Source organism: Nycticebus coucang, chromosome 13 (genome assembly GCF_027406575.1).
Source record: "Nycticebus coucang isolate mNycCou1 chromosome 13, mNycCou1.pri, whole genome shotgun sequence".
Classification (NCBI taxonomy): Eukaryota; Metazoa; Chordata; class Mammalia; order Primates; family Lorisidae; genus Nycticebus; species Nycticebus coucang.
In genome coordinates, this window is record NC_069792.1 from 86,082,832 (window position 1) to 86,106,647 (window position 23,816).

The 23,816-nt window shown below is 40.3% G+C and overlaps 2 protein-coding genes across 5 annotated transcripts in view; one reads left to right on the forward strand and one right to left on the reverse strand.

Annotated features, from left to right (window-relative positions):
- WASHC5 (WASH complex subunit 5) overlaps positions 1–14,284 on the reverse strand; it is a 65,728-nt gene extending 51,444 nt beyond the window's left edge. For 2 of the 3 annotated variants that reach the window (XM_053559625.1, XM_053559624.1), the window contains exons 1-5: positions 14,117–14,284; positions 4,346–4,654; positions 3,736–3,881; positions 3,004–3,088; positions 2,191–2,291 (exon numbers count right to left, since the gene is read on the reverse strand). In XM_053559625.1, coding sequence (XP_053415600.1) covers positions 2,191–2,291; positions 3,004–3,088; positions 3,736–3,881; positions 4,346–4,531 — 518 coding nt within the window. In that variant the 5' untranslated portion in view covers positions 4,532–4,654; positions 14,117–14,284. The remainder of the gene's footprint in view (positions 1–2,190; positions 2,292–3,003; positions 3,089–3,735; positions 3,882–4,345; positions 4,655–14,116) is intronic. The other variant, XM_053559626.1, reaches the window with a different exon arrangement.
- Positions 14,285–14,321: 37 nt separating this feature from the next.
- Positions 14,322–23,816, forward strand: part of NSMCE2 (NSE2 (MMS21) homolog, SMC5-SMC6 complex SUMO ligase) — a 225,845-nt gene continuing 216,350 nt past the window's right edge. Inside the window, exon 1 of one of the 2 annotated variants that reach the window (XM_053559630.1) lies at positions 14,322–14,458. The gene's annotated coding sequence lies outside the window, so the exon portion shown is untranslated. The remainder of the gene's footprint in view (positions 14,459–23,816) is intronic. The other variant, XM_053559629.1, reaches the window with a different exon arrangement.

Genomic DNA, 23,816 nt, shown 5'->3' on the forward strand with positions numbered 1-23,816 from the left:
ACATCTCTATATATTTTCAGAGTTATTTGAATTTCAAAATTATGGATACAGAATGTGAACCTGAACCAGTGTTTCAAAAATAAAATAATTAATTAAAAACGAATGATGCCAATTTAAAGTGGGACATATACTAACTAGTTTTTCTTGGCAAGCTTCTCTTCTAAAGAGATCTAATTAAAATGTCTGTGATTTTCAGGATGGATAGTAAGCGCTGAAAGGAACAAACTAGATTCAAAGAATGTCAGGCTTGGAGATGACCTCCTATTTGACGTAAGAATTTCTCTGACCACAGCTCTGACATGCAACTGTTCCATGTTACTTTGGTAATGAATGCTCCTATTCTAATGAATTAGCTGTTGTAGCCAAAGGGACAAAGCCAGATTTTGAAAACAAGGTTTGACTAGCAAACAATTGTTCCTTTTTCTTTAGATTATTTATTGTTTTTATTTTTCTAGGTACTTTCAGAAATATATGCCAGGCTGTCCAAATTTCCTTTTTAAAAACATGGATGTTAGCCGGGCATTGTGGCGGGCGCCTGTAGTCCCAGCTGCTCGGGAGGCTGAGGCAAGAGAATCGCGTAAGTCCAAGAGTTGGAGGTTGCTGTGAGCCGTGTGACGCCACGGCACTCTACCCGAGGGCGGTACAGTGAGACTCTGTCTCTACCAAAAAAATAAATAAATAAATAAAAACATGGATGTTACATGAATGAACAGTCAAACTCATATGTATGAATGCTGCATGCTGGGAGGTACCCCTTTCACACACTGATAAATGAGCCTAAGATTAGTTTACTGCTGAGGGAGGAGACAGTACCAGGTGCTGCTGGAAATATGATGTTCCCAAATAACACTGCTGCCAGTCTGCCTCTCGTGCTCTACTGAAATTTGTAAGTTTAAAAGTGTTAATTCTTCTCATATTGTAGCTTCTGCTTTTTGACTGTTTCTTCTCTGAAACTTGACTATTTATGACATTTGATCTTGCATCTACTTTTGTCTAATTCATTTGACAAACTGAAAAGCCATATGCCAGGTACTAGAATTACAAAGTGGGTTAAGGTGCTTCCTGTTTTCAAGATCCTGTCTCTTGAAGAATCACAGCTCTGTACAGACATATATGACACATGTGTGGATGTGTGTTGTCATTTACTTTTTGTTTCTGTACTATATGTATAGATGAGAATTTACATTCAATATGAACCTGAATGATAACTTTTCAAAGTCATCAAACTAATGAGGACAACAAACAGTTCATTAATTTCCTTATATTTGCCAAGGAGTAATACAGCAGAACGCTCATAGCTGACCATCTCCCTAAGGCAACCTAATTTCAAAGACTGGACATTTACCACATGGACATAGTAGTACAGTAGACTTAGTTCCTTGTGTTGACCACCTCCATATCTTGACCAGTTTGTCAGTCCCTTGAGTCATCAAATTACAGAGGTTCTACTGTATTTTAAAACTTGAAAACACAAGCCAAAGGTAACATTAATTAGATTTCAAAAATTCCTTGAAATTTATCCTCAAGGTAAAGAAAATTTGGAATTCAGATTCCTTTTTTAAACTGAGTGACCATAATGAACATCATAATCTACACCTCTAATAACTCTATAATATGTATAGTACTTTATACATAATATACGGATTATATGGTTTATGTATGAGTTATAAATATATCATTACTCCAAATTATATATCATTCCAGATGTATATCAGTCCTTCAAATTATATATCATTTCAAAATATATAATTTGGAATAACTGTTATATCCATACAATACTACAATATGTTCGGAAGAGATAAGAATCTTATATATATTTCTTTTTAAGAGACAAGATCTTTCTTTGTTGCCCAAGCTGTAGTGCAGCAGCATAATCACAGCTCACTGCAACCTCCAACTCCTGGGCGTAAGCTATTCTCCTGCCTCAGCCTCCTGAGTAGCTGAGATTACCGGTGCATGCCAACAAACCTAGTTAATATTTAAACATTTTTTTTTGTAGACACAAGGTCTCGCTATGTTGCCCAGGCTGTTCTTGAACTCCTGTTGCTGGGATTAGAGGCATGAGCTACCATGCTTAGTCAATAATCTTATCCTTTCACACCCAGGATTATATTCCTGTTGTTCACAGTAGTAGTTTGTGTTTTACCAACAGCAGCACTGTGGGAGAGTGCAGCCCTAGTCCAGAAATACCTGTATCGATAGTAAGAAACCAGCATTCTCTCTCTGACTTCACCTTCAATCTTTTGGTCAATGACTAGTAGCATAACTCCATACAAGTACAGTGCTTCACACTGTGAAGAAAAAAGGACAGTAGCCAAACTCATAGGATTATACAATCGTACAGAATAAAGTTTGATAATGGTTAAAAAGGTAACTTTGCTCATATGTCTCCTAAAATAGGTTTCCTCCAAAGGGTTCCCACCTTCTGCACATAAATGGGCTTTGAAAACTTTATGTGAAATACATTTTTAACTCATAGTGGTTATCTTTCAGTTGATCTATTTTTTTTTTTTTTGGTAGTTTTTAGCCAAGGCTGGGTTTGAACCCACCACCTCTGGCATATGGGGCCAGCGCCCTACCCCTTTGAGCCACAGGTGCCGCCCTCAGTTGATCTATTTTTGATGTTTTGCTTGAGACCCCAAAATATCATCCCAGTATTATGAGTACCTCTTCATCATAAAGGCATTTACTTATTCGGTAATATTTCGTAAGTGGTCAGGATGTACTAGGTGCCGGGCTAGATGGCTGGATGCAAAAAGGAAAGAAGACAGGATTCTCACACTCAGGAAGCCCACAACCTCCACATCATCTTTTATTCATTCTCATTTTGTTCAAAGTCAACTAAGTTCTGAATTCAGCTATTGACTTGCTACTTAGAAGATACTTACCAGCTTATTCTGCTTCTCTCTACAGTATGCTATTCTGTATATATTTTTGAGTCACAGGGAAAAAAGTGCTGCTAAGTGTGATACTCTCCAATTTCTATTTAAAATGGTCACTTACTAGAAGTTGTTTTCCATCTTCATTGAGAAGCACAGATTCTAAGGTTTGCTGAATATAAACACCTTCATTGAGATCTTCTAGGTATCTAGAAATAAACACCCAGAGCAAGTTATTCATTTATAATGCAACTTTAACATCTTTGTAGAAAGAAACATTTTTAAAAGATAAGGCAGGATATTAGACATTCTGGCTTTCAACTACTTTGTGGTCCTTCATGCTGTTAACAGTAGTCTTACAAGCTATATTCCCAGTGATTTAGGACCACAGGTTGGTGTTAACGGCTACTCCAAGTAAAGAAAATATCCCCAGTCCTGATTGATGAAGTACAAGTATCTAGGAGGATGGGCATAAAAACACGCAACACCCAGTCTCAGCTTTAATGAGTAACAAATTCTTAAGAACTGTAGAAGAGCAAGTTAACTACAACAGTAAGTTCCGTTGTTTCACTTTTCACAAATAATGCAGTAGAACGTGATCAGTAACTGTGGAATCGAAAGCTATATGACTTAGTATGAACTGAGTTTATTTTGATACTTTCCAAGAACAGGAAATTACAATAAAAGTCTAAAATACCAAAGATGACCAGTGCCATAGGAAAGAAAAGAGAATTATGTACGGTATAAACCAGGACTTTATGTTCTAACAACTCACAAGGATTTACATGTCCCAAGTATCCCTGTTTCCTTTTCATTATCTACTGTCAGAATAAGCTATTACTAAGTGAACAGATACCTGTTTAAGTCTACGATGTATTTATGCACACTTTGAAATGCTAAATAAAATCTGGTCACAATTTCTATGTTGTTTTCACGAAATTCTTCGTCTAAATCCTGTAGCTCTGGCTTTGCTTCCAGTTTGCTTTCCCATAACTCTGGACCCTAGGAAGAAAAACACATTTATGTGAAACATTAATACAAGCATACTTCTTGGTAACAATTTCTAAACAGTCTATTAAAAATTGTTCATATGTTCTTAAATATGAAAAATTGAAAGCAGAGCAATAGAAAGTAATAAAGGTAATAGAAGCCTAGATGTTAAATCCCTTGGAAAGAAATGAATTCTAATTGCAACTAAGATTACCATGCTTTTAAATAGGGGCACTTCAATGTGAAATACATTATACAAAAGCTCTTTTTTAACAGTTTATATTGTGTTAGGGCTTCCACGTAACACATTTATCTTAAGGACAAGTTAGTAGCTCATCTTAAATTTGGTTTAAAAGTGTTTCTTTTAAATTCTTTTTCCATAATTATTCAACGTCTTATTAGAGTCTCATGGTTTCCAGAGAAAACATGCTTTTATAGAAAAGACAACAATAAAAAATTCTATAGATGGAGATTACCTTAAAATAGCTGAAATCAAATATGATATCTCCATATTTCTGTTGATCAGCTCGGTCTTTTAACCTGAATACAGCAGGAATAAACTCAGAGAGCCTCAAAAGTTCAGCAATGATGGCACTGCCACAGGAAACAATCCTGAGGACTGCCTGGCCACAGAGGTTGTTCTCAGCTAGGAAGTCCAACATTGTGAAGATGACCAAGCACTCTGTGCCTGGATGCGGGTATGAGTAACTGGCCTCAGAGATGGTGTCTGCAGCTCATTAGATAAAACCAGGTCTGCAGGCAGACTGGCTGCTCCATTAAAGAACCTGCATCCAAAAAAGAAATGTGAAAGTCTTCTCCATTTTTAAGGAAGCATGTTTACATACATGTGAAACACATACATAATATTTTTCTCACAAACTTGTTTAAAAAAAAAACAGTGAGTTTTTACATGGGGAAAAGGCACTTATTCTTAACTCTTTGTGTTTTCCATGTGGAGATATTTTGCTAGATTAACACTTTTGCCTCATCTTCAACCCTTTTAGTCACTCCTCCTCATTAGAACACTAGGATACACATCATCTCTGAGCTAGGGCGAAGGTACCGTTGGGCAGATGTGGTTCCAACATAGCGTAATTGTACAATCTACCCTCTACTATTTAATATATTAGCAAATGATTACAAGAACTATAAACAGAGCTCAGAGACACATCCTTGTACATCATTTTGAGGCATTTGCCCAATTATTTCCTAGAAATAGAATTGCTGGGTTAAGGTATAAACATGCCCAGGGTTCCTTTTAAAATCACAAATGCCAGGTTGTATAAAATTTTGTGAAGATGACTTATAAATACTAAATCAAATTGGTCCAAAAGTCTCACATAATTCAGCACTTAGGTGTCTAGCATGGTCAGCAGATTGCAATACTCATTTCTCTTGTATTACAATGTACCCTGAGGACAGTCAGATTGCTTAGCAGACTGAATAGTGTTATTATTGTTAAAGCTCATTCTGAAAGTTCCTGAAGGCAAAGACTCATTTACTCAACCACTCCTTGCTGAATACCTCTTTTCCAGGCAGGATATGATGATGTTTAACCAACCTACCTTCTGGTGCAGTGGTTCTCAAGCCCAGCTGCATAACAGAATCACCTAGAAGAGTTTCTGGCAAGTAGGTTAGAAGCGGCCCTAAGCGTCTTCATTTTTACTCTCTAGTTGATTTTGATGTGAAGCCAGGATCATCACAAGAATAGAGAGTGACTGTCTTGTGAGAACTGCAGCCAGTTCACAGGGATTAACGGTGTTTGTCTTTGCATCCTTCGTGCTCAACTCATTCCTTGGCATTGAAAAGTATGATGAGTATGAATAACAATATGAGAAATGTAAGTGGTGATCCCTGTCCTCTCGAGCTTGCTGCTACACTGCTGGAGAGACAAGCCTTGAAGAGAAAAGTCAGAGAAAGAGATGACGAGCTTGAGCCTATAGTCCAGAAAAGAAATAAGAAGTGTAATTCAGTTGTCAGTACGGGGTTTTCACTAGGTCTTCAGGTGGGAAAATTCTTCTTCTATTAGGTGATCTTTAGTAAAATGGCATCTCCTAGGAATGGAGGGCTAGAGAATGAAACCAAGAAGCTATAAAGAAAGACATAATTTTACTCTGGAAGGGCGAGGCAGGAGGATCACTTCAGCCCAGGAGTTCAAGACCGGCCGGGGCAAGAACAAGACCCCATCTCTACCGAAAATAGAAAAACTAGCTGGGTGTTGTGGTGGGCACCTGTAGTCCCAGGTACTCAGGAAGCTGAGGCAAGAGGATTGCTTGAACCCACGAGTTTGAGGTTGTTGGAAGGTAGGCTAATGCCATGGCACTCTAGCTTGGGGCAACAGAGTGAGATTCTGTCTACAAGAAAAAAGAAGGGAAGACATATTTTAGTATATAACACTTACAAACATTTCTAGGGTAAATGATTTGGAAGACAGATTTGAAATGCAAACGGCAGACCAAGGGTTATTTCTAAAACATGCAAAGGGATCTCACAAGCTCCCAAAGAGAGGGCTAACAGCCCAACAGAGAAACAGGCAAAGAACACACAGTGGGTAATTCATAAAGATTAATCCACGTGACAAAACAACTATATGAAAAGATCCTTAATTCACTAGCAGTAAAGGAACTATGAATTAAAGCAACTATCAAAGACCATTTTATTAGTAGATGAACTTATACAGGCCCACAAGAGGAAAAACTCAGTTCAATTCAATCTGGGGGGAGGGGAGAAGAGAGAGGAAGATTGGTGTGCTCCCACCTAATGGGGCATGATGTAAGGGACAAAACCACAACAGGGCCTTTACCTAACAAACGCAAACATTGTAACCTAGTTATTTATGCCCTCATATTGATCTGAAACAAAAAAATTAACCTTTTATTTGCATTATTTTGGCAATGATTAGAAAGAATAATAATAATCTTTGCTTTAAGTAGGACCTAGAAAAATATGTATTACTGGTGAAATGTGAATTATTAGTCTATTTGTAAAGTGAACCTACAACATTTGCTAAAATTAAAGATACATTCTCTTTGAACTACCAGTCTCATATTGTGTAAGGATATAGGTCCAAGGATTTTTCCTATTGCAGTGCAGGTAATCACAAAAATCTGGGGAACAAAGTAAATGCCCAACAGTAAAGAAACTGGAACTAAGCATCCACTAACAAGAATGAATTAGTGCTCTATTTGTCAAGTTGGAGGATTCCTGAGTGACAAAACTAAGATGCAGAAATACATAGATAGCATGCTTTCATTTTTATATCACACATAAAAATTAAAAGCCTACAGCCCAGGTGCAGTGGCTCACACCTGTAATCCCAGCTACTTGGGACACTGGGGGTGAGGTGGGGGGGTGGATCACTTGAGGCCAGGAGTTTGAGACTAGCCCAGGCAACAAAGTTGAGATCCTATCCCTTTAAAAAGCAAACGAACTCGGGCAGCACCTGCGGCTCAAGGAGTAGGGCGCCAGTTCCATATGCCAGAGGTGGCGGGTTCAAACCTAGCCCCGGCCAAAAACCAAAAAAAATAAATAAATAAAAAACAAATGAACTCCCTGTAGTCCCAGCTGCTCGGGAGGCTGAGGCAAGAGAATCGTTTAAGCCCAGGAGGGGCTTGGAGGTTGCTGTGAGCTGTGTGAGGCCACGGCACTCTACCGAGGGCCATAAAGTGAGACTCTGTCTCTACAAAAAAAAAAAAAAAAAAACAAACGAACTCGATATTCGCAAATATGAATGGAAAAAACATAAAAGGAAAAAGGGTTGATGGTGGTGGAAGCAGGAAGAGGAGAGGCAGCCAAGTAAACAGGAAAAAGAGAGAAAAAAAAGGACGTCACTAGGGGACAAAGCCACCAACCAACAAAAAACCGTTATTAGACACAAAATTGTTTTGACAAACACACTGAAATCCCACAGCTGTCCTGGCTGTGCCTTTTAAGCATCTTTTGTAACACAGCAACTCTCACTGAAACTGTTCCATGACTCATCCCTTTTCCTCCCTCCCTTTCCACGCCTTGCAGCTTCCCCTTTCAGCAGACGCAGGACAGCAAGGGTGAAAGACAAGGCCGGGGAGAGCCGAGGGGCTGCAGGAGAAGGAAGTGAGGAAGACTTACAAAAACTAAAGTAACTCCTCGACCCTGAGCAGGTTTCAGAAAATTCTTAAAGTGGGTCACTTGCCTTATCAGCCTACTTCTTATGACCCCCTCTTCCCTCAGACTTGAGCGCCTGCCTTATTCAGGGCTGTGTGCTCTCCCCTGAAGTGCCCATTTTTCTCAGTTCTGATCACACTATGGTGGTAACTAGTTTCCGCACATGGCTCCCAACAATGCCTTGCCATCAGGTCAGAGCATGCAGCTCCTCAAGGGAGGGGTAAACTATTTTTCCCTTCCCCCTTGAGTCTGGAATGAGCCTGTGTGTTTCTTTGCTACAGCGGTCATAACAAAACATCACAGAGGGGCTTAAACAACAAAATTTTATTTCCCCGTAATTCTGGGGGCTGGAAATCCAAGATCAAGCTGTCAACAGGACTGTTTCCCACTCAGGCTCCTTCCTGGGCTTGCTGATGGCCTTCTCCCTGCACATTTCTGTGTCCAAATTTCTTCTTCTTATAAGGACACCAGCCATACTGGATTAGGGCCTGCCCAAATGACTTCATTTCAACTTTATTACCTCTAGAAAGATCCTGTCTCTGAATACAGTCACAGTCTTAGGTATTGGGGGATAGGAATTCAATATATGAACTTGGGACTTGGGGGATACAAATCATCTCACAACAGCTTGCGGCTAGCTTCCACCAAGAGAATGTTGCAGGAGAGACTCTGTACCATTTCCAGGCCTTGGGAGGGCTGGCAGTGCCTCCTTTTGGTCTTTGGGAGCTCGGAGCTGCTATATGAGACTTCTGGCTATCCTGCTGGAGATATCACGGAGACTTACAAAGTCGAGAGGCTGCCTTGAGAGGGAGAAGTCCTGATATGAGATGAAAGAGAATCAAAGAAACCAGTTGACAGTGAAAGTGAGGTGCTGATGTGTGGGTTGGGTTGAACTGGTCTAATCAGCCTCTAGGTCTTTAGGACTTCCTAGACAACCATGCCCTGTGTGACCTCTGAGAATCATGACTCACAGAATCATGATAAATAAAAAAACTCATGGTGTTTTGAGCAAGTAAGTCTTGGGGTAGTTATAGAGCTGAGATTTAGTTTTGAGTACTAAAAGAACAAGTTGTCAATTTAAACAGCACGATGCTGGCATAAGCCTATAATCTCAGCTACTTGAGAAGCTGAGGCAGGAGGATCACTTGAGCCCAGGAATTTGAGACTAGTATGAGCAGCACAGTGAGATCCTGTCTCAAACAAATAAATAAATAAACAAAAATATACGTAAAAATGTTATTTTTATATATGCAAATAACATGATGTTGCCATCATGATAACTCATTTTCTACAATGCTGTGCTATAGTTATTACTTTTATACAATAATGGCAATATAGCCATCTTCCTCTAATCCCATTTTTTCAGCTGTCTGCTTCCACTGATGATTAAATTTTCCTTATGGGAACTGTGCTACTGTCTTATTTTTGGGAAAAGAGAACTATGTCCTAAAAACCCCTAGAAGTAGGTGAGGAACAACCTTTAAAAATGTTTTTCCCATTATGCCAAGAATAGGAGGATCTTTTCATTAAGGACAGTTCATACCTGAGAAATGCTACAGAGTGAATTTAAATAACCAAAGTCAGTTAATAAAAAGCTGTTGAAAAGGTTTTGGTTAGAAACACATCTTGAAATGATACAATAAAATTTCTGAAAGTGAGTTTTATCCCTTTTTTTTTTTTTTTTTGAGACAGAGTCTAACTCTGTCATTCTTGGTAGAGTGCTCACCGCAACCTCAACTTCTTGGGCTCAAACCATCCTCTTGTCTCAGTTTTTCATTTTTAGTAAAGATTAGGTCTCACTCTTGCTCAGGCTGGTCTCGAACTTGTGAGTTCAAGCAATCCACCCACCTTAGCCTCTCAGAGTGCTAGAGTTATAGGTGTGAGCCACTGCGTGCATCCTGAAAGTGAGTTTTACACTTAAAAAAATTTAGGGTAAAACTGCAACAACTATTTACTAATTCCTTGGACAAAACCAAGGATGAATCCAAAGTTGATTTCATCAAACTGTGCCCTTGACAGCACAATGTCTTGTACTTCACACTTGACCTTCACAGCATAATCTTAAAAATGGTAATGTTTGTAAAAAATTTTCAAGGTGTCATTCACTTTTTCTCAAAGGTCTCTGTCTCCCAATTCTTTTTCAAATTATTATCTTCTGAAGTCTTAATTGTATCATCATCTTTGTTGGCTTCCTCTTTTGTAACCGTTAATTTAGCTAGGTCATTCGTTTGTCAACTTCACAGAAGCCTAAATTATTTTTCAGCTTTATGAAAACCTGTGTCTCTCCCAATATTTGTGGGCTCACTTTGCATTGGTATTATACTGTACCCATATAATATAAATAACAATTAAAAGGACTAACTAACCAAAATAAGAATTCAACTTGATATGTCCAGAATTTTTGAGTGAAGAATAATTGTATAAGTGGTCAGCTTATTAAAATTTTTATGTCAATGCCAACTTCTATTTCATATGTGCTCTTCTAATGGCAGGGACTCTAATAGTGAATGATAAAATAAGGAGGACTTAACTGCACATAAAACTAGAATGTAGAAAAACTTTAAAAAATTTTTATCTTTTTATTTTTTTTTTTATTATTTTGTTGTTGTTGAGACAAAAGTCTCAAGCTTTCACCCTGGGTAGAGTGCTGTGGCATCATAGCTCATAGCAATCTCTAACTCTTGGGCTCAAGTGATCCTCTTGCCTCAGTTTTTCTTTCTTTTTTTTTTTTTTTAGTAGAAACGGGGTGTCACTTTTGCTCAGGCTGGTCTCGAACTTGTGAACTCAAGCAATCCACCTGTCTCAGCCTCCCAGAATGCTAGGATTACAGGCGTGAGCCACCACACCCAGCCTAGAAAGACTTTTGACAGGAGTGGGCTTCCTTTGCAGCTATAGCAAAATGTTCATCAGTGCTTGCTGTATGTTTTTAAAGTTCTCTCACATTATAAGCATAGTTATTTATCACCTAAAAGCCCTGTGTAATGCTTAAAGGTTTCCTTTTTTTCCTTTTGGAAGTCTCTATCATTGATGTAATATTTGGAAAGGTCTTAAGAATGTTGTGGCAACAATTGTTTGTTGGCTATTTAACAATATTTTCTACGTTCCCTCTTTTTTACTGCATAGCACAAAGTGGTGGTAAGATTTTTATTTTCCTGCTCCCTTGAAGCCAGAGTGATCCAATTTTGACTGATGAGATTTAAAAGTAAATCCTGGTGGGGCTTCTGGAAAATATTTTTTCCCTCATGCTAAAAGGTAAGGCTTGTGAAGCAAAATCACTCTCTTTGCCCTGGGCTATTCCCCTGTTTCTAACCTTTGAATGTGTTGCAATGAATGGGTGATACCTGGAGCTGCAGTAGCCACTTTGAGACCATGAGGTTGTAAGTCTGGGTGTGGGGGAGGAAAGGCAAGAACCTGCAGACTATAGTGTGGAAGGATAGAATCTAAATTCTTATTTCTGTTACTATTCTGCTGATTCAACTGTGGAACTATCTACTTCTGCAATCCTTGTTAAATGAATTGTTTTTTATGGTTTACCTACTGTTAATTGGGTTTTGGATTACTTGGTTAAAACATTCTTAATAATACAAATTTATCTGTTCAACAAGTATTAACCCAGTACCTACTGTGTACCAAGTACTGTTTTAGAATGACAGAGCAAGCAGCAAGGGTATCTGCATATGGTTGAGAGCTTCTCAGGTGGTCTCCAACGGTCTCTAATTCCTGGTATTCATACCCTGTGTATATCCTTTCCCTTGACTATGGCCTTGACTCCCTCCTAAAGAATAGAATATGGCAGAAGTGAAAGATACCACTTCTGAGATTAGATTGCAAAAAGGCTGACTTCTTGGGTACCCTCTCTAGCTTGTTAGTCTTGGGGAAGCAAATTTTCATGGTGTGAGAGAGCCCTATGGAGTATATGTGACAAGGAGTTGAGCCTTGTTAACAACAACCTGAGTGAGGTTGAAAGTGGATCCCCACAATACCAACTGAGCCTTCAGAAAAGACTATAGCACCACCCAACCTTCATTACAACCTCCCAAGAGTTTCTGAGTCAAAAGCAGCTAACTAAGCCATATCCCTGATTTCTGACCATAGAAATTGTAAGATTTCTATCTTAAGCCACTATATTATGGGTTGTTATGTAGCAGTAGATAATTATCCTGAGAATGGCATTCCAGGCAGAGGTTACAAGTAATTGGAAAGGCCCCAAGGAATAACTATCTTAGATGCACTTAAGGAATAAACAAGGTGGCTGTAGTGGCTGGAACAGAGTGAGCAAGGGATAGAAACAGAGGTCAGGGATAGACTGGATTGGTCTAAGAATAAGGATTGCTGATAAGCCACTATAGATGTATAGAAACTCTCTCTCACAGCGCTATCCTGTAGTACACCTTAAGGTATGAATTACTAACAAGTTCTTTTAATTTCCTCTGTTTGGCTTGCTTGTTAAACTATACTGATCTCTAATAGCCTGAACTTCGGATAATACAATTTCATTTTCTGCACTGCTATGGTCTGGCTTGGGAAATGACAGAGGAAAAGGGGGAAATAATGGCTAATTGGCAAAATAAATCACCTTCTGAGGTACTCTGAAGACCAACAAATTAACTCAGGACCATGAAATGCTAGACTCACGGAGAGGCAGGCAAGCTCTGATTAATAGATCTAAAACCGGCTTCAAGATTTTGGATGCCAAGGTAGGGCAGACAATGGGGTCCTAGAGAAAAAAGCTTACACCAAAGCAACATATACCTGCCCTTGTTGGCTGAAAAATTGGCCCAAATGAACAGAATCTAAGAACCATCATTAAAGATGCCTAATCATGTTGCAGCGATCTAAGAAGAAGGTAGGTGGTTATAAGGTGTTAAGATTCAGCTAAGTATTAAAAAATTACTATAGAACGAGGTCCAAATAATATTGTAGAAGTAGTTATGCTAAAACATCCTTTCAGAAGTTCTCTTGGTGCTAGGGAAAAAGAAACTCATAAAGACCAATTTTCTCAATAAAGGCTACAATAGTATTAGCATGAAATGGAACCAGAGATTTCACTTAATTCCCCTAGTTTCTTTTATAAGTTATACTGTGACAGTAACTTCATTTTTAAGCCTTTGGCTGGAACTGTGATTTTCAGTTTGGGAAGTAATCCTAGTCAAAAGACAACGTGCTTTTAAGAATTAAGCATGGCAACATTACACCAGTTATGTAAAGAAAATTAAATTTCCTAGCAAACCATTGTTTACCCTACTCAAGAAGACATAAGACAAGTCTATTTTTATCCTTTCAGAAAACCTCAGTTCCACAATGGAAGCAATGGTTTCCACAAATCAATTATCACAGACAAAATATAATGGTTGTTGATCAAGATAAATGTGAGTTGCATATTTCTTCCAGAAAAGCTCTGAGATGAGCCTGATCACTGTAGTCCAATTCGTGACTCCTGGAAAAGACAGTGAAAGACAACCGGGGAAGGTGTCCCTTGTTGACGGAAGAAGCAGTAAAACTTCTCCCTCACTACCCTGTGTTGGAGGGAACTCTGTAAAACTTGGAATCAGGAGACCCGGGTCCATTACTGGCTCTGTGACTTGTGTGTGTGTGAGTGTGTGTGTGAGATCTGACCAGGGACCCAGGGAACAGTTTTCTAAATATAAAGTAGACCTTGGCATCACCATGTCATAGGTGAGAAAATTAAGGTGCAGAGAGGAACAATAACTTGCCCAACCAAACTCACAGCCCATTTAACTAAAATTGAACCCGGGTCCTTTAGATCGTAAAAGCCCTCACTTAACCTTTCTCGAAAGTTAGTAAGAGGAATAACAACATCCACACAGCATTGCTCCCGGAAACTTGGAAAGATCACATTCGGGCCAAGCAACTGAACATCGCTTCTTAAAGCGCCGAAAGGGTGTGCAAAATGCTGTCCATCTAAGCGGAGATGCAGAACCGGACCGCAACTCACAGAGGTCCCTGGGTCCTCCATCCCCGATCCCCCTTGCAGACAACACACGAAGCCGCAGACCTCCCCTCAGGCAGCTCGGCCCAGACAGCGCCGGGAAGTTAAGGGGTCGGTGAGTGAGAGGAGGGGACGCGCACCCGCCCAGACTCACCTGTCAGCCGGGCGCGCCAGCGGCGCAAGCGCAGAGCCAGCGGTGGCGCGCACTGTCCGCACCCCGGTCCCACGCTGACCTCGGCGAAGCGGTCCCTTTCTGTCCCCAGCCCTGGATCAAGAGCTGATCCGTCCCCGGCTTCCGCCTCTGGCTTCGGGGCGGTCACATGACCTAGGGGGCTGGGAGCAGGGCGGGGCGTCATGTGACCGCTCGCAGGCGAAGGCTGATGACGTAGAAGCCCGCGCTCGCCGTTTTTGCAACAGGCGAAGGTGGTTGAGAAGCCGAGTTGGGGTCCGGATAGGGGAAGTCGGGTGCAGCTACGCGGAGGTATCTGGCAGCCAGGTAAGGCAGAAGGGGGGATGGTGATGGGGAGTGTGGCGGGAGTTGTCGCCTCCCTCCGGGCCGCTCCGCGATGCCCAGAGGTGAGGATCAGTGTACCTGGATTATGGTTCCGTCCCTTTAGACGTCACAGCGGTGCGTCTGGGGCAGTTCTTTCCCCTGGGGTCCCCGACGCCGTCTCTTCATCTCTTAGCCTTATGTATGTAGGAAAAAGACCACGAATTTTTGATCCAAATAGGTCTGATTTGAAGTGGCTTTACTGCAGGGCCATGGGCAGGTCGTTTTAGTAAACCCTCTGGGCCTCAGTTTCCTTTGCGCTATGTAGATTGCTGTGAGGATTAGTGATAGTTACGAGAATAAAACCCCGGGGCACCAGTTTGTGGCACACTGTAGGTGACTAGAAATGATTGTGCCTGTTGTTATTTTTGTAACTAGCCAAATCTTTGTTGATAGCTTATTTTATGTGGGGAGCTGTTTTGTATGTTATAAAATATGTCAGGTTTCTAGTTTAAGGAGCTCTCAGCATGAATGAATGGCAGACATATGACCATATAGTTGTGATGTTGTGATGATTTTTATAATACGAATGTGGGGTGTGTGTGAGAGTGAGATAGGGAAAATGGTGGCATGAGGAAGAGACCAAGCAATTGCGTGAATAAGAGAAGGCTTCATACAGAAAATACATCCTTCCATGTTGAAAAAGGAGACACAGCTCTGACTGGTACCAAACTCTCATGGATTTAAGGAGGTCAGCATATTGTCTAAAAAGAGTTTGCTCTGTGCTGTACAGAAAGATGACTGCAAGGAACAGTAGATACGTATTTTTATCTTTACATTAGCTAATTTTGGCTCTGCCTACAGAGAATTCTGTTAGGGGAGGCAAAATAACATGCTAAGGAAGAATTCAGGAACTGCATAATCTTACTTTAAACTTTCTTGGAGACCATAGGCATGGGGAACCAAAAGATCACTGTTAGTACCTGAGGAAGTATCCAACAAGAAGTTGATTTAAACCAGTGTTTCTCAACTGATGCACTATTGACATGTTAGGCCAGATAATTCCTGGGCTGGGATTGGGGCTATCCTATGCATTATAGAATATTCAACAGCATCCCTGGCCCCTCCTCATTAGATGCCGGTAGGTATATGCTTCTCCATGCAACAACCAAAAATATCTCCAGATACTGCCAAATGTCCCCTGGGAGAGGAGCAGAATCTCCCCTGGTTGAGAACCACTTATTTAAACACGACATGAAAGATGGTATCTTAGTCAGTTGGGCTGCTGTAACAAAATGCTATAAACTGGGTAGCTTATGAAGGATAGAGATATATTTCTTATAGTTCTGGAGGCTAGGAAGTACAAAGTCATGGTGCCAGCAGATTTGGTATCTGATGACCTCCTTTTTCCTGGCTTATAGGTGGCACCTTGTTGCTGTGTCCTCACATGGTAGACAGGCAAGACAACTCTCAGGAGTATCTTATATAAGGTACTAATCCCATTCATGAGGGTGGATCTGGTCACCTCCCAAATGGTCTCAACCTCCAAATATCATCACATTGGGAGTTAGGACTACAAAACATACATTTTAGGGGTGTACAACCATTGAGACCTTACTTAAATGGGTAAGATAGAGAATTGAAGAGGATATTCTCTTGAAGAGGAAACAGGATGAACAAAGTCATGAGCTGGATGATGAACAGTGAGTATGAGGGAGAGAATGAAAGATGAGAGAGGGGTCTGACTGGAGCAGATGGTTGGTTTATTCACTTAGGGAATGTTTTCTGAGTGCTTGCTGTTTGTGAATCATTGTGGGCATCATGTAAGTCAGTAGTGATGGATTAACAGAGTGACTGCAAAAGGCTATAATCACATCAAAGGAGACACTGTTAGAATCAGAGATGGTCTTTCACTTATGTACTTAGACTGTACTTATTTGGAGAAACAGAGAAAAGATTTTCTATTCTATCTCTCTGTGTTATTTATTATTTTGGCTTCTCAATCCAGTCTCAGTCTTCATCTTTTCCCTGATCCAGAATTACAGAAGGGTGTGACTACGTTTTCCCCTAGGGACTTGATTAAGTAAGTCTGAGACAGTGCTCATAAATCTGTATTTTCAGTGATTGTCCCAACTGATTCTTAAGATCAGACAAAGTTGAGAAAAATTGAATTTATCCTTGCAATACTGCTGTGAGATAGATAAGACGATCTGTGTTTTACACAGGAGCAACCAAACTGAAGATAGAGAAATTAAGCAATGTAGCCAGGGCCATGCGGTTTTAAGTGGCATGGACAGGGTGGAATTTCCAGGTATCTGTGTCCAGTGTGCTTCGTAAGCACAACTCTGTATTGCTGCTCACAGTGCTACGATGATGAAGCTGGTGATAATATTTGCTCTCATTTTTAAAGATTTATATGCTGGGTATTATTCTAAGTGTTGTGCTGTACGTATTAACTCATTCAGTCCTTCCAGTCATCCTTGAGATAGGCACTGGGTCATCTCCATTTTATAAAAGGGAAAGTGAAACACTGAAAGGTTCATTTCCCTCAAGCCATTCAGTTGCTGAGTGGTGAACCACGCTTTGAGTTTGGGTAGTCCAAGGACTGCGTGTTTACCCCCTGCTCTGTGTTGCCTTCCTCCTTATTCTGCTCCCTAGTATAGCTAATATTTGTTTTAATATAAACATGTTTCATACTGTATTTAAGTAGAATTGCTATTCCGGGAAGATAAGCTTTGTACATGCTGTGGCTTCGACCCCTCTTGTTTACTCCCAGGTTCATACATGTGGTGGACGTAGATGATTGTGCTTCCAGAACTGTGCTCACCAGTACAGTAGCCAGTAGGCACACAAGGACATTTACATTTAAATTAACTAAAATTAAATGAAATTTAAAACTTACTTCCTACTTTCAAGATTTGGAAAAAATGATTCTGCGTTTTGTATGGAACTGGAAAAAACCCCGTATAGCTAAGGCAGTTCTTAGTAATAAAAATAAAGCTGGGGGCATCAGCATACCAGATTTTAGTCTGTACTACAAACCCATAGTGCTCAAGACAGCATGGTACTGGCACAAAAAAAGAGACATAGACACTTGGAATCGAATTGAAAACCAAGAAATGAAACTAACATCTTACAACCACCTAATCTTCGATAAACCAAACAAGAACATACCTTGGGGGAAAGACTCCCTATTCAATAAATGGTGTTGGGAGAACTGAATGTCTACATGTAAAAGACTGAAACTGGACCCACACCTTTCCCCACTCACAAAAATTGATTCAAGATGGATAAAGGACTTAAATTTAAGGCATGAAACAATAAAAATCCTCCAAGAAAGCATAGGAAAAACACTGGAAGATATTGGCCTGGGGAAAGACTTCATGAAGAAGACTGCCATGGCAATTGCAACAACAACAAAAATAAACAAATGGGACTTCATTAAACTGAAAAGCTTCTGTACAGCTAAGGAGACAATAACCAAAGCAAAGAGACAACCTACACAATGGGAAAGGATATTTGCATATTTTCAATCAGACAAAAGCTAATAACTAGGATCTATAGAGAACTCAAATTAATCCACATGAAAAAAGCCAACAATCCCATATATCAATGGGTAAGAGACATGAATAGAACTTTCTCTAAAGATGACAGACGAATGGCTAACAAACACATGAAAAAATGTTCATCATCTCTATATATTAGAGAAATGCAAATCAAAACAACCCTGAGGTATCATCTAACCCCAGTGAGAATGGCCCACATCACAAAATCTCAAAACTGCAGATGCTGGCATGAATGTGGAGAGAAGGGAACACTTTTACACTGCTGGTGGGACTGCAAACTAGTACCACCTTTCTGGAAGGAAGTATGGAGAAACCTCAAAGCACTCAAGCTAGACCTCCCATTTGATCCTTCAATCCCATTACTGGGCATCTACCCAGAAGGAAAAAAATCCTTTTATCATAAGGACACTTGTACTAGACTGTTTATTGCAGCTCAATTTACAATCGCCAAAATGTGGAAACAGCCTAAATGCCCACCAACCCAGGAATGGATTAACAAGCTGTGGTATATGTATACCATGGAATACTATTCAGCCATTAAAAAAAATGGAGACTTTACATCCTTCGTATTAACCTGGATGGACGTGGAAGACATTATTCTTAGTAAAGCATCACAAGAATGGAGAAGCATGAATCCTATGTACTCAATTTTGATATGAGGGCCATTAATGACAATTAAGGTTATGGGGGGGAGGAAAAGCAGAAAGAGGGATGGAGGGATGGGGGTGGGGCCTTGGTGTGTGTCACACTGTATGGGGGCAAGACATGATTGCAAGAGGGACTTTACCTAACAATTGCAATCAGTGTAACCTGGCTTATCGTACCCTCAATGAATCCCCAACAATAAAAAATAATAATAATAAAAATAATAAAAAAAAAAACTTAACTTCCTTAGTCACACTAACCACATTGTATAATTAATATCCACCTGTTCCTAGTGGCTACCATATTAGACAGTAAAGATTAGAGAACAGTTTTGTCATCACAGGAAACTCTTATTGAAGAAGACAATTAAACTTATACCAAAATCAAGACTTGACTAGAAAACTGAATACTTGAACCATATCGTTTTGGTCCATGCAATATTGTGTTTTTTGTCATACTTTGTACTGTAACAGGTAAACCTGCGAATCTAATTGGCTTTGCATAATTGAAGTTTATTTCTTTCAAGCATGGCACCTGATTGGTAAACAGTTTTCCTCAGCAGTTGATGTAGGGTCATAGGCTCCTTCTGTCTGGTGATTCCCTATTGTTAGTATATAGCTTCCAAGGTCGCTGTGCTTCCTGTATCAAGCTATCCAATGGGAAAGTGTGCGGTTTTTATGTACTGGGCCTAGGAATGGCTTATATTTCATTCCCTTGAGTACAATTATAGGCCGCACCTAAGAGCAAGGAACGCTGAAAAATGTGGTCCATGTGTATGTAACTGTATGACCAGGTTGAAGAGGAAGTGGTTCTGGTGGACACCTAGCTGGTACATGTCACAAGTGTCCTGTCCTTAGCCTACCCTGAGGAATAGTCTCAAGTAGTCCTAGGAAGTTTGCTGTTTGTAAGGATATTGTAAGGATATTATTGAAGATACTTATTTAGTGTCACTTTTATTATCTCAAATGATAATCCCTACTGCCATGATTGCCATGGAAATCTTTATTTTTCCTGAGATCCCTGTACTCTTTTTTCTTTATTGAGAAAGTAGTTTTCATGTTTTGTTTTGATTGCTAGGAAGCTCACAGCCAAATTAGTATTACAAGTATAGTACAGTGCAGAATCCTAAAGTCTGCATGAATGCCTTGTAACTTTCTAACATGCTTTCCTGTTTCTTGACCCTGACTTTTATGAATTTATATTTTTCCATCTTGTTGTATATGTTTGTATTTATATTGTGTAAAATGTCTTAACTTGTTTGGTGTGTTAAAGTGAGATTGTAAACAGCATGCTCTTTCACCAAAATGCAAATGTTTAAAAATAATCATTGGTTTTTATTCATATTCATATTTTCTCTTTTTTTGGTGTGAAATTTTATTTTATTTATTTATTTTTTTTTTGTAGAGACAAATCTCACTTTATGGCCCTCGGTAGAGTGCCGTGGCCTCACAAAGCTCACAGCAACCTCCAACTCCTGGGCTTAAGCGATTCTCTTGCCTCAGCCTCCCGAGTAGCTAGGACTACAGGCGCCCGCCACAACGCCCGGCTATTTTTTGGTTGCAGTTTGGCCGGGGCCGGGCTTGAACCCGCCACCCTCAGTATATGGGGCCGGCGCCCTACCAACTGAGCCACAGGTGCTGCCCCCAGTGTGAAATTTTAAAATCCCAGAAAATAACGAGAACTTTTGTTTCAGGCCAGGCACAGTGGCTCATGCCTGTAATCCTAGCACTCTGGGAGGCTCTGGATTGCCCTGAGCTCAGGAGTTCAAGACCAGCCTGAGCAAGAGTGAGACCGCCTCTCTTAAAGAAAAAAAAAAAAAAAAAGACAGGTGTGTGGCAGGAGCCTGTAGTCCCAGCTACTTGGGAGGCTGAGGCAAGAGAATCACTTAAGCCGAAGAGTTTGAGGTTGCCGTGAGCTGTGATGCCACTCTACTGAGGGCCACAGGGTATGGCTCTGTCTCAAAAAAGAAAAGAAAAGAAAAGAAAATTAAAACAAAGAACAATGCCATGAAGGCTATGTTAACCAGTTTGATGAAAATATTTCAAATTGTATATAAAAGCAGTACATTGTACCCCATGATTGCATTAATGTACACAGCTATGATTTAATTAAAAAAAAAAAAAAGAACAAAACTTCAAATTCAAACCTTGTTTCACCACCCAGATGTTAACATCTGTAACATTTTGCCATTTTTGTTTCAGGTTTGATTTTTAAGATAACATCTAAAAAGTACATATAGGCAGACGACCCATTTGATGACTACCTGATTCTCTGTCCTGCACATAAGACTCTCTATACCACTGTTATTCAACCTTATTTTTTATCTCATAGCACACTTGAACCTATAGTTAAACTTCATGGCACACTTAAATTATGTTGATCAAGAAAAGGAGTGAAAAAAAAGAAGAATGTACTTATTGTGCTTTGAACTTCTTTTGAAAATAATTTAATTAATGATCTTTAAAAATTTTCGCAGCACACCTAAGATCCTCTCACGGCACACCAGTTGACAATCACAAGTTCTACACTATCCTCCCAAAGAATGAAATCCAGTCATCTTTCCATCTCTCTGTCCCTGTGTGCCAGGCAAAGGAGCCTCATCCTGTCCTTTATTACCTTATGACCTTTGTTCATTTTACTGTTTGCTTTATCTGAACTGCTCTCCTCTGATATTTAGACCTTTCCAAACCCTAAATATCCTTTGTGGTCTAGCTAACGTGCCTTCTTTTCCATGAAGCCTCTGTCTTCCCTTATTATACCTGTAATCACTTCTTTTTTTGAATCTCATGGGTGTACTACATTTGTGTAATCCCTTTTCTGAACTTTGTAGTACTTGGTTCCTTATACTAATGTGGTACTTCTTTTCTGACCTTGTTTTGAAGGGTTGTGGCAGAACTGGGTTGTATTTATTCTTGAATATTGATTAGTTAAGGGGGTTATGTGGAATTTATGTTTTGTCTTGGAGAAAGGTAGAATCTCTGATTTTTTTTTGTTTTAGACAGTCTCAACCTGTCGCCCTGGGTAGAGTGCTGTGTCATCATGGGTCATAGCTTCCAACTCAGGCTCAAGCAATCCTCTTGCCTCAGTTTTTCTATTTTTAGTAGAGACAGGGTCTCGCTTTTGCTCAGTCTGGTCTCAAACTCATGAGCTCAAGCAATCCACCTGCCTCAGCCTCCCAGAGTTCTAGGATTATAGGCATAAGCCACCAGGCCCAGCCAGAATCTCTGATTTGAAAAGTGTCTTTGCATTATGTTGTAGAAAGTTTTGGGTACTCTGCTCATAATGTTGAATTTCATTATATAGGCAACAGGAAGTTTAGGCCAACCTTGCCTACTTTTTGCCTATCTTTATTATTGGTATCCCTGTTTGTCTCATCATCAAGTGCAAAAACCCTTAGGTCTTCCCTAAGGTGGAAGCATGTCTGGGTTATTAAATAACTAGCAATGGCCAGATAATAAAAGCAGTGGTTTTCAGAGTATGATTCTTAGATCAGCAGAGTCTGCCTTATCTGGAAATTTATTAGAAGTGCAGATACTTAGGTTCCCTCTCAGACCTACTGAATCAGAAATACTAAGGGTGAGGTCCAGAAATCAATATTTCAACAGGCCCATCTGATGATTCTGATAGGCTAACACTGCAGCCTAGGTACATCAGAATTAGAATTATAGGAGGGGCTTGTTAAAACACAGAGTGGTAGGGCCTGAGAATTTGCATTTCTGACAAGTTCAGAGGTGATACTGAGGCACTTGGTCCATCTGGGCAGCCACCCCTGTTCGTTGTCATATAGCTCTTTGATTGTAACTCTGAGTTAGTTAGGAAGTCCTTAGGGGATGTTGAATAGAGAAGTTACATGATCTTTTGTATCTTTTCTTTTCTTTCCTTTTTTAAGACAGAGTGTCACTCTGTTACCCTGGGTAGAGTGCCATGGCGTCATAGCTCACAGCAACCTTAAACTCTTGGGCTCAGGTGATCCTCTTGCCTCAGCCTCTCAAGTAGTTGGGACTACAGGTACCCACCACAATGCCTGCCTAGTTTTTCTGTTTTATAGAGACAGGGTCTTGCTCTTGCTCAGGCTAGTCCCGAACTCCTGAGTTCAAGCCATCCACCTGCCTCGGCCTCCTAGAGTGCTAGGATTACAGGTGTCAGCCAGGGTGCCCAGCCCTTATGTACATTTTCAACAGCTCCCTCTGGCTGATGTATTGAGAATTGGGTGAAAGATGCAAGGTTGGGAACAGGCACATCATGTAGAAGGCTGTTGAGTAATTCAGGCAAGTGATGAATGGTTTGATTCAGAGTGGTAGTGATGGAATTAGAGAGTAGTTGGGTTCTAGAGGTGTTTTAACTACAGTGCTGGCAAAATTGGTGATGTATTTGATTTAGGATATGAGTGAGGAGGAGAAGGGTCAAATATGAGTCAAAGTTTTGGTCCAATAGATGGAAGGATGGAGTTGTTATTTCATAAGATAGAATAGGTTGCAAAAGGAATAGGCTTTGGAGGAGGTTAAGATAGGAGGGAAGGGGGTTTTGGGCTTTCCTGTTGTACATTGTAAGTTCTGGAGAGAAAGCTCTTGTCAATGGTTTTTAAATGGACTGGACCTGGTTGGGAGTCTTAGGCAGACGAGGGAGGATGGAGAACAAAAACCAGAGCACAGAGCTCTGGGCATACTTCCTCCTGTGTTTAGGATTTTGGAGAGAGGCGCTGTTTTAGGTGCTGAGAATACACATACAGTGGTCTACTTACTTGGTCTTTGAAGCCTTTATTGAGTGACTGCTGCATGCGTGTCATTGGTTGTTTTAGGTAGTGAACAAAACAGAAAAAGTCTTTGCTTTCAAGAATTTAGGGTCTAATTGGGGACTAGAGACAATAAAGAATAAATAAAAGAATATTGTTTGACAGTATCCGCTGTGAAGACAGGTAAAACGGGGGGAGGGGGGAAGGGAATGCTTGGGGGTAGATATTGGAGGGCTTGCTGTTACTGATGAGGTGACATCTGGAGGGAAACTTTGGGGAAGTGGGGAGTTGGCCATGTAGGTATCTGAGAGATGACTATCCTGGCAGAGGGAACAGAGAAGGCACAGCCCTGAAGCAGGGCTGCAGTTGATTTGAGTGTAGATGGAGAAGAAAAAGAGGTTGAAGTTCTAAATCCTGAGGT